Source organism: Paramisgurnus dabryanus, chromosome 22, assembly GCF_030506205.2.
Source record: "Paramisgurnus dabryanus chromosome 22, PD_genome_1.1, whole genome shotgun sequence".
In the NCBI taxonomy this organism is placed as follows: domain Eukaryota; kingdom Metazoa; phylum Chordata; class Actinopteri; order Cypriniformes; family Cobitidae; genus Paramisgurnus; species Paramisgurnus dabryanus.
Genome location: NC_133358.1, coordinates 20,119,776 through 20,134,563, shown reverse-complemented (window position 1 = coordinate 20,134,563; position 14,788 = coordinate 20,119,776). Strand labels below are relative to the sequence as shown.

At 38.6% G+C, this 14,788-nt stretch overlaps 2 protein-coding genes across 3 annotated transcripts in view; one reads left to right on the top strand and one right to left on the bottom strand.

The window, feature by feature from the left end:
- The window catches only part of sec22c (SEC22 homolog C, vesicle trafficking protein), a 108,991-nt gene that overhangs the window by 85,164 nt on the left and 9,039 nt on the right, over positions 1–14,788 (bottom strand). The gene's annotated exons all lie outside the window — the stretch shown is intronic.
- ctdspla (CTD (carboxy-terminal domain, RNA polymerase II, polypeptide A) small phosphatase-like a) overlaps positions 1–14,788 on the top strand; it is a 35,181-nt gene that overhangs the window by 18,131 nt on the left and 2,262 nt on the right. Inside the window, exons 2-7 of one of the 2 annotated variants that reach the window (XM_065258126.2) lie at positions 3,356–3,513; positions 6,273–6,305; positions 9,193–9,294; positions 10,833–10,889; positions 12,894–12,986; positions 13,521–13,706. In XM_065258126.2, coding sequence (XP_065114198.1) covers positions 3,356–3,513; positions 6,273–6,305; positions 9,193–9,294; positions 10,833–10,889; positions 12,894–12,986; positions 13,521–13,706 — 629 coding nt within the window. The remainder of the gene's footprint in view (positions 1–3,355; positions 3,514–6,272; positions 6,306–9,192; positions 9,295–10,832; positions 10,890–12,893; positions 12,987–13,520; positions 13,707–14,788) is intronic. The other variant, XM_065258127.2, reaches the window with a different exon arrangement.

Sequence of the window (14,788 nt, the reverse complement as noted above, 5' to 3'; positions counted from 1 at the left end):
TCTCTGCGACAACACGCAATCACTAAAACCGGACGCAAGCCATGTGCTGGTGTTTTCGCTCCACCGGTACAGCGGATGCTTCGCCGAGAAGTAAGACAGAAAGAAACAGAAACTAAAGAGATTGAGGGAGGAAGAGCAATGCGCTGGTACGTCTGACAAGAACCTGACTTTGTTTTAGTACCAAAAAGAGGATCTTATTCTGGAGTGTGGGATTTTTTCGGATTCAAACAAGATGATACTACTTAGCAAACCATATATCATTACAAATAAAAAGGTTTTTAAGAATCGTGAGAGAATCGTGATCTTTATTTTAAGTAAAAGAATAGTGATTCTCATTTTATTCAGAATTGTGCAGCTCTATTTTGGACTGACCTAGCTAACTGGAAACCCAATCCACTAATGTGCCCACTTAACACGCCAAAGAACAACAAGGCATAGCAGTTTGACCAGAATTAATCATCTCACTGACATCTCCATATGGATGGGTCATAATGGGCTGTTTACACTTGGTATTAAGATGTGTTTTCATCGATCGGATCACAAGTGGACAAGAGAGACACATTACGTTTACACCTGGTATTTAAATCCGTCTCTTTTGTCCACTTTCGACCGCTCTGTCCTGAATACTGTGAGGGGACGGTCCGTGAGACGGTGGGCGAGTCTCTCTGCTGTCATTCAAACGCGAGCGGGAGTAATGATGAGTTTATATGGACGCAAACTAATATTATGTCGGGTCCGCTGCTTGTTTAGCAAGTTTACATGCTGCACAGTGTTTATTACGTGTATATGTTGGAGCTTTGAATTTTCAGCGCAATTGATGAAATAGGATCGCGCAACTTTCACATTTTCAAAACGAAACTACGGAGAACACCCGCAGTAGTTTTATCAATGAAAGGCTAAAAATAGCGCTGTTCACCATATGTTCACGCCAGAAGTCAAAAAAAGACGTAAAACTTGTGTTTAATACCACAAATTAGATAAAAAGAGAAGGCGGTCGCGTGTGGCTGTTCGAACACATTCAACCACATTGCGTTCCGCAGCTCCAAAGCGATCCGATCGAAAGTGGTTTCGACTACCTCTGGATGTGGTTGAAAGTGGTCGAAAGTGGACGCGTTCAAAACGTTTTGAACATCGTTTACACCTGGCATTAACGTCGTCCACTTGTGATCCTATAGACGAAAACGCATGTTAATGCCAAGTGTAAACAGCCTCAAAGATTAGATAGTTGACCAATAGGGGTGTAAATCGAACTGTTCGTTGCGATACGATACCTTGACGGTTATCTCCACCAGCGATGCAATGTTTCATGATACATCGAACATTTCTTCGAGGCAATTAAGATTTGATTAATTTAACGATACTTAAATATTACAGCCTAGTTAAGCGGGTACATTTTTAATAATTCATGAATGCCACCCAAATATATAACATGAACCATTAAGCTCTTTAAAAAAGGCACAATCTGTCCCAACATTTTGCAATTTTTTTAAATAAAGAAAAATAAATAATGAGGCAAAAAGGTCACATAAAATCAAGCTTATGATGGCAACAGTCAAAGTCTTAAGTGTTTCAGCTGGTGCTGTCAAAGATTTTCTGTCTGTTTGTCCAATCCATTTTCCAAATGCAAAATATTTCCTACATGATTTGCATGTGATAGCAATCACAACGTCTTCTGCTTCTTTTGATGTGGGGATATGTTTTTGATAAGCCCAGGGCTTCAACCTATCCCTTTTCAAATGTGGTGAGGTTTTTTTTTGTGTGTGTGTGTGTGTGTGTGTGTGTGTGTGTGTGTGTGTGTGTGTGTGTGTTGTAATTTACTTTTTTATTTTTCTCAGTTCGAAATAAATAAATAAATGTGTTTTCTCTCCTATAACCGCTTTGTTGCTGCATTGCATTTACTTGCTGACACTAGCTCACAAAAATGCACATTCTATTAGATGCCTCAATTTTTATGACATATTTTAAATTAGCTTGGCTTATTTTATGCATGTTTACATTTTAAACAATGATAAAACATATCAACAAGTAAAAAATAAAATCAACAAGTAAAACAAAACAATTTTGAGTAGACTATATAAAAAGTAGGCTTCCAGATTGTTATATCCATTGTGGTAGCCCTTGCTCACAAAAAGGTTGGACACCCCTGGTGTAGATGGACTTTATGTCAAGAAATGAGGACGCAGAGAGTGTCAAAATAAAGATAGCTCATATCAATATTTTATGTGTAGCATTGATGCATCGTATCATTAGAAATTTTATCAATGCATCGATCCATATTGTATTGTTACACCCCTATTACATTATCAGAAATAAAGGTACAAAAGTTGTCACTGGGACAGTACCCTTTCAAAAAGGTACACCTTTTGTACCCAAGGAGTGCATATTAGTACTTTAAAGGTACATACGTATTGGCAGTATAAAGATACATATTTGTACCTAAATGGTACATATTAGGACCTTTTTTAAAGGGTACTGCCCCAGTGACAGCTTTGTACCATTATTTTTGACGGTGTATCCAGAACCACCTAGTCGATTAGTGAGGTCACTTTAACTTTATTTTTTCCAGATATTTTCTCAACCAGTGCTTTACAGTTTACAGTTACAATCTTAGTTGCATCTTTAAATGAATTTCATGTAAAGTACAATTATAATAAACCATATCTTTTACCTGTTTATTTCTTTTGAGGACACTTAACAAAATATATAAACAGATCTACATACTGTATATATAACCAGAAAGAGGTAGATTTATGCAACAGTCTGTATGTATCCCACTATTTTAGTACTGCACAACTTAAAAAAATGGGGAGAGAGAGAGGATGAGTTACATTAAACAATTTAAAAGAAAAGTTACGATAGGCAAACTTAAGTAACCAACCCACCAGCATCAAATCTGTAACCCATCTTGCTCACCGCTCTCCTTTGAAAGTGTCCAGTACATGTGCTTTTGCCAAATAGGGAAGTTTTTATGTGGGTTGTGTAACCGTACTTTAGACATAGTGCTGTACGTAAAGACGTGCAGTTGTATGCATTGAATACGATCGCAGGATTGCAGACACGGAAATGTAGGGGCCAAAGGTTGCGGTGTTGCCTATGGAAACGTGCTGTGTGTACCACAATACAAGCTGTTTGGACACTTGTTCGGTCATGTGGGGTTTGCACAGTAACCAATAAACGAACTCGGATGCACTGCTGTTTTTCTTTCTGCCCGTTCAGTTGCGACCTCCTTCGTGAACGTGCGATGCATGAGAGGCTGATGGGTTTTAAGTTACAGGGCAGGGAAGGTAAAGCCCCAGATGTTTTGAGGAGTTCGCATTGTGCAGTATCCAACGTGTGCTGTTTTTCTTTGTCCCAGTCTCCCAGTCAAACAACAGTTTAAAGAAACACAGGAACAGAAGTATCTTCAGTCCTTTCTTCTGCTGTTTCCGGGACTATAATGTGGAACCACCAGCCACCAACAACAAGACCTGCTCCCTTCCTCCACCTGCAGAGGAGAACAGCAGCCCTCCAAAGGTGAGGCCTTGTTTGATTCTCTAACGACACTATTTCTGTAAACATCTGTGCTGGATGTATAAAACTAGTTTAGTTCAAATCGGTGTAATGCAGATCCGTTTGTTATTAGAGTCACACATTTTCTCTTAGTGTAGCTGAAGTGACGTTTTTTCCTTGTTTGCGAGCTGCACCCAAAAGCAGGCTCTGTGCACACTGTTCCCGTGTCCATACCGCAAAGTTTTCCAGCTGTTCCAAACTCGGTGAACCCGTGTTTACCATTCAGTTCTAGGAATGATGGGCCTGCTTCTCCTCACACACATACTTCGGTTTTCATCCACACACACACTTTTTCTCCCAATCCTGGACTCCTACTTTAATTCCAATAAAGTGGGCCTTGGGTATGTGTCTCATGTGATTGATTACTTGTTTCCCAGCTTGTTCGTTCCCCCTTTTTCTTTTTCTTGACCCATCTTGACTCTGCTTTTCTTATGCACAGTTAGGAATTCACTCAATTCAAAGGATTTGTGGCCGCTTTGTTTATTTGAACATAAATTGCAGTGCATTGTTTTAAAGCCTGATTCACTAAGTAATTATGCAAATTGATAAACGCACAAAAAGTCAATGCACAGTGCTGTAGAGACATCCAAACGCACTTTCAATAATTTGCATTAATGCACGGTAATAATGTCGTTATCCAACATTTGCTAAATAGCTGCTACCATGGTTAAAGGGATAGTTCACCCAAAAATGAAAATTTAAATACCATGAATGTATTGTGATGGATAATGATGGATGAAAGATATTTTGATAAAATATGGTAAGCACAAAGTTAACGGTTCCCATTTAATTCCATAGGATTTATTTTCCTACTATGGAAGTAAATGGTTTCCACCAGCTTATCATTATTTATCAAAATATCTTCTTTTGTGTTCATTAGAAAAAAGAAATGTATACAGGTCTAAAACAACATAAGAATGAATAAATTATGAAAACATTTTCATTATAAAACGTCCCATTCTGGTACTTCATTCTGATTGTTTGAAACACGTTCTAAGCCGTCATAAAATACCCCGGTAAATCCACAGTTCAGACCGCATTACATAAGTATCACTGCGCCACTGTTGCTGCTTACTGATTTATAAGACTAAACAACACAGCTTTAATCATATTTTTAATTTGTCTACAATTGCACAATTAATGGCGATATCCAGATAAATGTCAATAAATATTGTTGAGTCATCTCGTCAATAAAGAGAAAACGCTCCCTGAGGAGTTTATAAATCAAATCCGTATTTCCGATATTATCCACTGGGTGCCGATCTTACCCAACTTAAACACTGATGCATTCTCTCAACACTAAAAACACAAAGTGTAAGTTTTGATGGCTTTGAATTTGATCTCTTACAAAAATGGAATTATCTCCGCTTTTAGCTGAAATTTTGAGAGGTGATAAGAGAACAAATGAATTTTGTTTTGTAAAGCAGAGCGTCTGTTCTTTCACTTGATATATTTTATGTTTATTTAAAGAAGATAATTTTAACTAAAACTGGATGGCGACTTTAAAAAAAACGCTGACGGGGACAGAGTTCAGCATGCTTCCACGCATATTTGATCATCACTTCAACAGTTGCACAATATAAATGTTAATGTATAAATTAGATGAATGTTGATTTATAAAAATAAACACCACAGTCTTAAATCATATTTTCATTGTGTTGCAGTAATATTTGTACTAGTATAATTACACCTTATTTGTGTTTTATGTTATGAAATCCTGCTATGCATATGAAGTAACCGTTTTATAAACGCAATAAGCCCATCAAAGCAGTGGGGTTACAGTGCATTTTATAACAGCTAAGGGGGTTTTAGGCACTCTGCTTCACGCCGTGCCTAACAACGCCCCTTAGCTGTTATAAAATGCACTGCTAACTCACTGCTTCTTGGGGCTTATTGCTTTATTTTCACATCCCTTTAACAGAAAATGTACAGAAACATTAAATTCCAATAAAATGCCATGCACTACCTGCTTTGTAGCCATGTTGTGAATAAGGCATAATCTATAATGAGCATAATTTTTACCAGTCTGTAAAGACCCAGTGCTAAAGTGGTTAAAATGGAATGCGGGTCGTATATAAAAGGCAGGTGTTTGCTCTGAAATGCTTTTTCTGTCTCTTGCACAAATGTAAAACACACACACATATTGGGCAGTGTACTCTGCACCGTCCATAGAGACAAACATTTGTGTGCTGCCGAAGCAGGTACAGGCGGCTATAAATGGATCTGAATAGGATCGCATTACAATGAATGTTTGCCAGCAAATGACCCGTGATCTGTTGAGAAGTGTCTTGCCATTTTACATAAACATGTGATCCAAGCTACTCTGTTTTATGACCCTCCGAACAAGATGACGCTGTAAACAAGAATCTGTTTTTTTCTGCATGTCTGACTGTATTTTTGCTCTATATAATTTGAAGGTCATGTGTAGTCTGACTTGTGTGTTTGTCTGTTTTTGTTGTGCTGAATTTTTGTGATTCGTGATTTTGTGATTTTTTTTACTTTGTTTTGGATTTTCTCTCTATTTCTGAACCCTGTATCTCTATTTTTAACCTCTCTCTCTCTCTCTCTCTCTCTCTCTCTCTCTCTCTCTCTCTCTCTCTCTCTCTCTCTCTCTCTCTCTCTCTCTCTCTCTCTCTCTCTCTCTCTCTCTCTCTCTCTCTCTCTCTCTCTCTCTCTCTCTCTCTCTCTCTCTCTCTCTCTCTCTCTCTCATTTTGGTTCTCAGTGTGATCAGGTCCAGACCTACCCTATTCCCAGTGTATGTATTACCTTTTTTGCATGCCTGCTTAGATATGCTAAAAAAACCTGCATGACTTTGTTTCTTTGAGATGTTTTAACGCCTTTTTCATAAGACATTCCCAGTTTCTAGGAAAATATAATGTGCATAAACGGACACAATAATAAACAGATTGATGACAAAACAAAAGGTGCCGCCTTCATACAACTACAGTACACTGCATGCATGGGAGATTTGGTTCCATCTAACTCTGCGTTTATTTGATATTGAATCATAAAATCAAATGTTTCTTGGTATTTAGACACACTGTCATCAGACTAATAGCTGAATCACGTAATTTCTGCTCTTGTGAAACACTTTATTAGAAAACACAAATTAGAAAACACTCACAGCTGTGATTGGTTTGACCTAAATCAATATTTTTTTTATAAATCTCTCTGGTCTTATTATCCAAGTCACTACACTGTGTTACAATTATTCATAATCTTTTATAAAAAAAATTCTCAAGTGGCTATTTTTTTCTCATGACAAAACCAAGGTAGCACAGTTGGGGAAAACAATAATAACTCATATTATATAACACATCTTTGATTTGCTAAGCACCGTTTCAAGAGTGCTCATATTTCGACTTATCAGAGCAAACTTGGCCACTTTTTTGTAGAACTGTTGTATTACCATAATCATACTAAACATCAACACAGTTGCGATTTCCAAATCACAATATTTAAGTCATAACACACTTGCTAAGCCATTATTGCCTAAATAACATACAATGCAGTTAATTTCCATTGAACTGGAAGGAGGTTGGAAGACTGCGAGTGACTATGAAAAGCTTATGATAAGGTCTCCCATATCCTGATATACTGTACACGTCCTCTGCCTACTAAGCAAAAACTCAGCATCCTCGCTGAGAAACAACTGGCAGGAATTTTTATTTGTACTGTAATTGTAACCACAATGGTGAAACCCAAGACAAAAAACAGATCTTACTGGTGGGAATGGCTCATCATTGAAATATTTGACTAGATGATAACAATCTGCTCTCTAATTCGTTTTGAAAGTGTCTGATTAAGGTTAAGGGTTAGGTGAGGAATTGGTTAACCTCATTCCAACATCTGTCAATTTTCTTAAACTCCAATCTTAAAGGGACACTCCACTTTAAAAAAAAAAATGCTCATTTTCCAGCTCCCCTAGAGTTAAATATTTGATTTTTACCGTTTTGGAATCCATTCAACCGATCTCCGGGTCTGGCGGTACCACTTTTAGCAGAGCTTAGCACAATCCATTGAATCTGATTAGACCATTAGCATCACGCTCAAAAATAACCACAGAGTTTTGATATTTTTCTTATTTTAAACTTGACTCTTCTGTAGTTACATCATGTACAAAGACCAACAGAAAATTTAAAGTTGTGATTTTCTAGGCAGATATGACTATGAACCATACTCTCATTCTGGCGGAATAATCAAGGATTTTGCTTCCGTAACATGGCTGCAGCAGGCGCAATGGTATAACGCAGTGCCCGAAAATAGTCCCCTTGGTAACTTTTAATAGCTGGGAACTTTTTTCGGGCACTAAATAATATAATTTCTTATGAGGCATCTTTTTCTAGTCATGCAGAGAATGCTCATTCAAAGATGACATAATAAAGATTATTCATAATTTAATGAGTTGCATTTGTAATTCCAATTTATAATACTATTTTAAAATGATACATCTATCTACTAATTTATCAGATTTGGTGATAAAAGTAATAGAGGTGGAAAATGATTTGGCACTCTGGGGTTTTATACTGGCACTGAAAAACGGGCACAATGTTCTTCATGACCTTTCCTTAACACACAGTACTCTCAATACTGAGATCCACATATCAAGATTTTTTGTATTAATACAGTCATGTCCATCCATGCTACATTGTGCATGCCTGCACATGCTGTGTATTTACATTTAGGCATTTGACAGACAATTTTATCCATAGAGACTTACAATGCATTTAAGATATACATGACTGTGCACACTAGCTTTCATTGTTACATGAGGCCGCCACCACCAGACTTGTTGTTTTAGAAGTTATAATGTCCATCCATATTTATTTTTCGATCTATTTAATTAAGATACAAACAGAAAATGCAGGAAATATGTAAAAAAAAATGTCTTCTTTAGGCATCATCAGTGTTTAGTGTGACCTCTCTTGGCACTAAACACACGCATGCGTTTTTGAGCAGAATGAAGTAAAAAGACTAATTTCTTTAAAATTATAAATTAGGATTTAATTTTATTTAGGTTTAAGAGATCCTGCGGTTTGCTCAAGTGGAAGGGGAATTTACCCTAAAAACTTAACACTTCAGTTAACATTTTTATACAGTTTTTAATACTATATACACATTTCCTGTATTTTCTGGTTGTATTATATTAAAGGACTGAGAAATAATTATATATATGATCACCATTGCAAAAAAACAACAAATCTAATTCTGGCATGGTGGCCTAAGACTTTTGCACAGTACTGTATGTGTGTATTTGTTTTGTTTGATCCCTCAGGTCAGGCTTAGTAAAGGACATCCTTGCATCCTACTCGTCCTCTCTCTCTTTCTCTCTCTCACGACCTCGTTCTGCTTAGAGCCAGCTTAGGCAACATGACTTGGCAGTGTAGCCGAACTACAGGGGATCACATTAACCAGAGCTATGAACTGTTGTTTCAAGGGTATCCAAAAGTACCAGATCCCTTACATCATACAGGATTGGCATGGGTCGACAACTGCAATCTCAAGTGCATGTTGTGGATGAGGCACTATTGCTTTTGATTACTTATGATAAGCATGCATTTCTCTCCTCTTCTTCTTCTTCTCTAAAACAAGACTGTTTACTTTATGTCACTTTGTTTCATCTGCTGTCTGTCCTCCTCCAGCCTCCAACCAAATACCTCCTGCCTGAGGCCAGCATCAATGACTACGGCAAGAACTGTGTGGTGATCGACCTAGATGAGACCCTCGTGCACAGCTCCTTCAAGGTAAATTATTTGAAGATATTTCCTATTTTCACTCTTTTTTACCTAAGGGAAATTGGCAGCCCCAGTCCCCAAACATTGGGCAGTATTTGTTTTATCCATTTAATTTTTGTGCACCACAGATGAAATGAGTCATACATGCTTGGAATGAAATATAGACAAGCAAATGATTACAGTATTTTTCATTTTTGTGTTTTGGGTTATGACGGTAAAGGTCAAGTCCCCTGATAATTCTATTGAGCAATGTAAAACAACAACAGAAGGCACTGGCAGTGTTTTTACATCATTGCGTTGGATTTAAAGTCCCAGATAAATATAAAATCCCTGTTCAGAGATTAAATGCTTGTCTGGTCCCTATAAAGTGCAGCTTCGGGGAGCCACCTGCTCGGTGCAGTGACCCACTTCTTGAACAACGTCAAATAACCAACTGCTGTAATTACACACAAACACCCCACATTTAAAACTGAGTGCATCTAGACGTTTAGGGTGTAATGCATGCATGTCCAGATGGACACATCAAACAGAGAAAGCGGTTGAAAATAAATGACACAAGACTCTGTAAGACTAATAACAGTGTTTTGGGAAAGCCTGTCCTCCTTTAAGATGTCTCTCCTGTTTTGCTCGGAGAGAAAGGCGGCGACTGAGGAAAGAGGCCCATAGAGAGGGAAGGAGAGAGCGATGCATGCTTTTGTGCGCGCTCACGACTTCACATATTGTACACATGCTTAAAGTTTGCATGCACAATACATTACATTGAAAAGGTATTGTATTATGGGGCTTGTTCGTGACCGAGTGTTTACATTATGTTTTATTACTTCGCTTAGAATGGAGTAGGTGCCCGGAGGCATTGCAAACATGGTTGCCCAGTGGTGAGACTTTGGTATTAGTAGACTATCAGGGCTTGATAGTCAACAGAATATCAAAGAGGACCATTAAAATAAGGTGACAATTATATAGTTTTATAATAATAATAACAACAACATGCTTGTTATGCATGCAAGGCAGGTCAAAGCAGGGACATAAATGGCTATTGAATGAGCCTCCTTCTCTGCCGTCCAATCAGAGCCGTGAGCAACAAAATTCCACAGTTTTTAACAAGACCCCGAAAAGTGCGGCGAGCTGAAGTTTTTTCTCCTCTCGTCATCCTCATCTCTGTTTCTCTTTTCTTTTTGGCATTAAGACAGCTCAGAGCCGCCCGCTGAGTCCTTTTCATCCTCTGTGTGCGCTCTATCGTGCCCCCTCATTTCTCTCTCCCTGCACTTTCTTTACAGGCGTATCAAGTCTCTTCAAAGACGCCCGCAGTTCCCAGTTTAGCTGTTAGACACGCACTCATTCAGTTACACACAGGCGTTAAGACTCAAAGCAGTTTAATTAAAGGCTTGACTACAGGTAGCTGTGATGTGTTAGAAGCCTCTCTATGGCGGTAGAGACACGTAACATCTGCTTTTTAAAGAAGGCCACAGCTGATACAACTGTGAAATGTTGTGTCAGATGCAAATAGTCAGGCACCTAAAATGTTCTTTTCTGGTTTCTTTTTACAGCCCATCAGCAATGCAGACTTCATCGTTCCTGTGGAGATAGATGGAACGGTTCATCAGGTATCAGGTTCAAATCAAAGATTATAGATATTTGCGAGACACCTCAGTTATATTACTATAAATGGGGGAAAGTGCAACACTCAATACAGACCCTATAGCAAAGGAAGCACAACTGACCATTAGGTCGCAACTGGCCGCAACTAAACAGTTACAAGTTGGTTAGGAAGTGGGCTAACTTTAAAGGCACACGCCCGCATTTTGGGAATTTAGCTTATTTAGCGTATCTAATTTAGTTAGAAAAGTCCATGCATACCTTTCTCATCTCTGTGCGTGCTGTAACTCTGTCTGACGCAGCCCCCGCTAGCTTAGCTTAGCACAAAAACTGGAAGTGAATGGCTCCACCTAGCAAACTGCGCCCAATAAAATAACGTGAACATTTATGTTTATGTGTTGTGATTTGAATAGTCACACCGTGTACAAATAACAAGGTCATATGAGACACAGCCATCTTTTTACGTACTGGGAACTATATTCTCTGAAGCGAAGTACTGCTACCTGGGCTCGCAGTACCCAAGAAGCCCCCTGGTGAGGAGCAGAGAGTTCGGTCAGAGTTGTGCAAATCACTCCGCTCAAGTAGCAGTGCTTCGTCTTCAGAGAATATAGTTCCCAGTACGTGAAAAGATGGCTGTGTCTCATATCACCTTGTTATTTGTACACGGTGTGACTATTCAAATCACAACACATAAATAGGAAAATGTTTGCGTTATTTTGTCACTTAATGGGTGCAGATTGCTAGGTGGAGCCATTCACTTCCAGTCTTTGTGCTAAGCTAAGCTAGCGGGGGCTGCGTCAGACAGAGTTACAGCACGCACAGAGATGAGAAAGGTATGTATGGACTTATCTAACTCTGGGGGATACTGTGAATAAGCTAAATTCCCAAAATGTGGGCGTGTTCCTTTAACTCAGTGTTAACCCATCTGACTTTTCTAAAAAGGGACACTTAACTTTTTTTGAAAATATGCTAATGTTTCAGCTCCCCTGGAGTTAAACATTTGATTTTTAGCGTTTTGGAATACATTTAGCTGATATCCGGGTCTGGCGGTACCACTTTTAGCATAGCTTAGCATAATCCATTGAATCTGATTAGACCATTAGCACTGCGCTTATAAATAACCAAAGAGTTTCGATATTTTTCCTATTTAAAACTTGACTCTTCTGTAGTTACATAGTGTATTAAAACCGATGGAAAATTTTAATTTATGATTTTCTAGGCAAATATGGCTAGGAACTATACTTGCATTCTGGCGTAATAATCAAGGACTTTGCTGCAGTAACATGGCTGCAGGAGGCGCAATGATATTACACAGTGCCTGAAAATAGTCCTCTTGGTAACTTTTAATAGCAGAGGACTATTTTCGTGTGCAGTGTAATGTCATTGTGCCTGCTGCAGCCATGTTACAGCAGCAAAGTCCTTGATTATTACGCCAAAATGAGAGTATAGTTCCTAACCATATTTTCCTAGAAAATTGCAACTTTTAATTTTCCGTCGTTCTTAGTACACGATGTAACTACAGAAGAGTCAAGTTTTAAATAGGAAAAATATCCAAACTCTTTGGTTATTTTTGAGCGCGATGCTAATGGTCTAATCAGATTCAAAGGACTATGCTAATCTATGCTAAAAGTAGTACCGCCAGACCCAGAGATCGGCTGAATGAATTCCAAAACGGTAAAAATCTAATTTTTAACTCTAGGGGAGCTGGAAAACCCTTTGCGTGTATATTCACTCTGTAAGGGAAAGGGAGTCGCCATTTTTGTCTTAAACTGGACCAAATGTTGTCTACTACTGGAATTTGGCTGTTACCTGGTTCAAGTAATCCAGGATAGGCTTTGTGGATCAGGGTTGGCCTGTTCTTGGTTACTTGCACTGGGTTGCAGCTACTGAACGACTCGTCGAAGACTAAAAAACTATGAAGAAGAGGTTTGTTTAAAGTGAGCATCTAATATGTCTGTTTCCAGAGACCGTTTCTCCAAATAATTTTCTTGTTTGTTCGATTTTAATTGAAGGTTTACGTGCTGAAGAGGCCACATGTGGATGAGTTTCTGCAGAAGATGGGTGAACTGTTTGAATGTGTTCTCTTCACAGCCAGCTTAGCAAAGGTGAGACTTCACACCAAGGGGTCGGCGGCCTCACGGATGGTTTGGCCCGAAATGTAATTTTGCACACAGTGCTGCTGTTTTGTCTGTGTAAACATCCCCTGGATTGACCCCTTTGACCGTCTCTGCTTTTTCAGCATTCATTCAGTCATTTTATTCCTCATTATGGGTTCAACAAGTAAAGAAATGAATAGCACTTTAGAGAAATATATACAAAATAAAGCAGCAGGGATTGGTCAGCACTAGTAAATTAAATCTGCTCCCTATTGATTCATGCTGTATTAGCATTTGGGCTGTACACAGCTTCCTACTCAAAGGGATAGTTCACCCAAAATCATTTACTCACACCCATTGACTTCCATAGTAGGAAAAACCAATTAGAAGTCTATTGTGTGCTTACCATCATTTATCAAAATATCTTCTTTTGCGTGTTCCAGAATATAGAAACTAAATGAAGGGATCAATCAAAAGTTTTTACCTTCCATGCTTATTTTCTGCCTGTTCAAAGTATGATAATTGTCGATCCTTGCCTTGTAGTATGCTGACCCTGTAGCAGACCTCTTGGACCAGTGGGGCGTGTTCAGGGCACGGCTTTTCAGGGAATCCTGCGTGTTCCACCGGGGCAACTACGTCAAAGACCTCAGCCGACTGGGCCGGGAGCTCAACAAAGTCATCATAGTGGACAACTCGCCTGCCTCCTACATCTTCCATCCAGAAAACGCTGTAAGTTTTAATTTGGGCTGCACGCTTTTTTGAGCAACATGTAAATCTACCTTGTCGTTTTGCATGAGATGAGTTGCGAAATCTCTGGCTTTGATAGATTTAGGAATTTTGTCTCATAAATCTGGAACTAATGAGCTAGAACCTAGTTGGTACAATTTCGGTTCCTTGTCAAAACTTCTCATCAATTATACTGTAGAGCCGATCTGCATAGCAAGCTGCCGTGCCTATACAGTATGCTGTCACCTCCTTCACAATCTTGTATCCCTTCTGTTAGATTGCATGCTATTTTCTATTGAAATTAATGAAGGAGTGCAGAAGGAGACAAATCAGATATTGTTCTCCTTTACGTACTGTACCAGTACAAATATTACAGTGTACAGACCAATGTAGGACTGTTTCACAAATAAATAAGGTATTACAGCTTGATGTCATAATATAACCTTTTCAGGAAAGTCTTATTCTTTAGCAATGATTTGTGTACTGTTGCTTGCAAAAACTGAGAAACTAATATGCTTATTAAGAGCCTATAGTATGTGACCCTGTCTGTAAAATCCATGTTAAAGTCTCATAATCTAATTCAGAGATTAGGAGCATCAAAGTTTGACTTCAGTCATTGATAAAAAAATTTGAGATGACCTTAATCAATATTAAAGAGCAACTATTGTCCGATTCACGTTTACATTCCTTTTTTGTGTAAGTGTGTATTAGTAAATGTTAATGATATGCAAAAGGTACAAACCCCAAAGTAACCGATGACGCGAGTTATCGTCTCCAACGTAAATCTCTTTTCTTGGACTACAACAAACACACGGATTGTAGGGAAAAGTTTACTTCCTGGGATTGGTGATGTAGTAAAGACCGACATTATCATAATTCCTCCCCCTTTGGACTCACAGCCTGTAAATTAACACCTGTTAGCATTGCATTGTGAGCGAATCTTTCAAACATGGTAAGGAGTGTCACATTTCCGGCTGACGTCAGAGATATTCAGGCCAATCACAACGTACAGATTAGCTGGCCAATCAGGGACACAGAGGGAGCTTTTCACATCTGTGCATTTTAGGAAGAGAGTGAAATCTGGA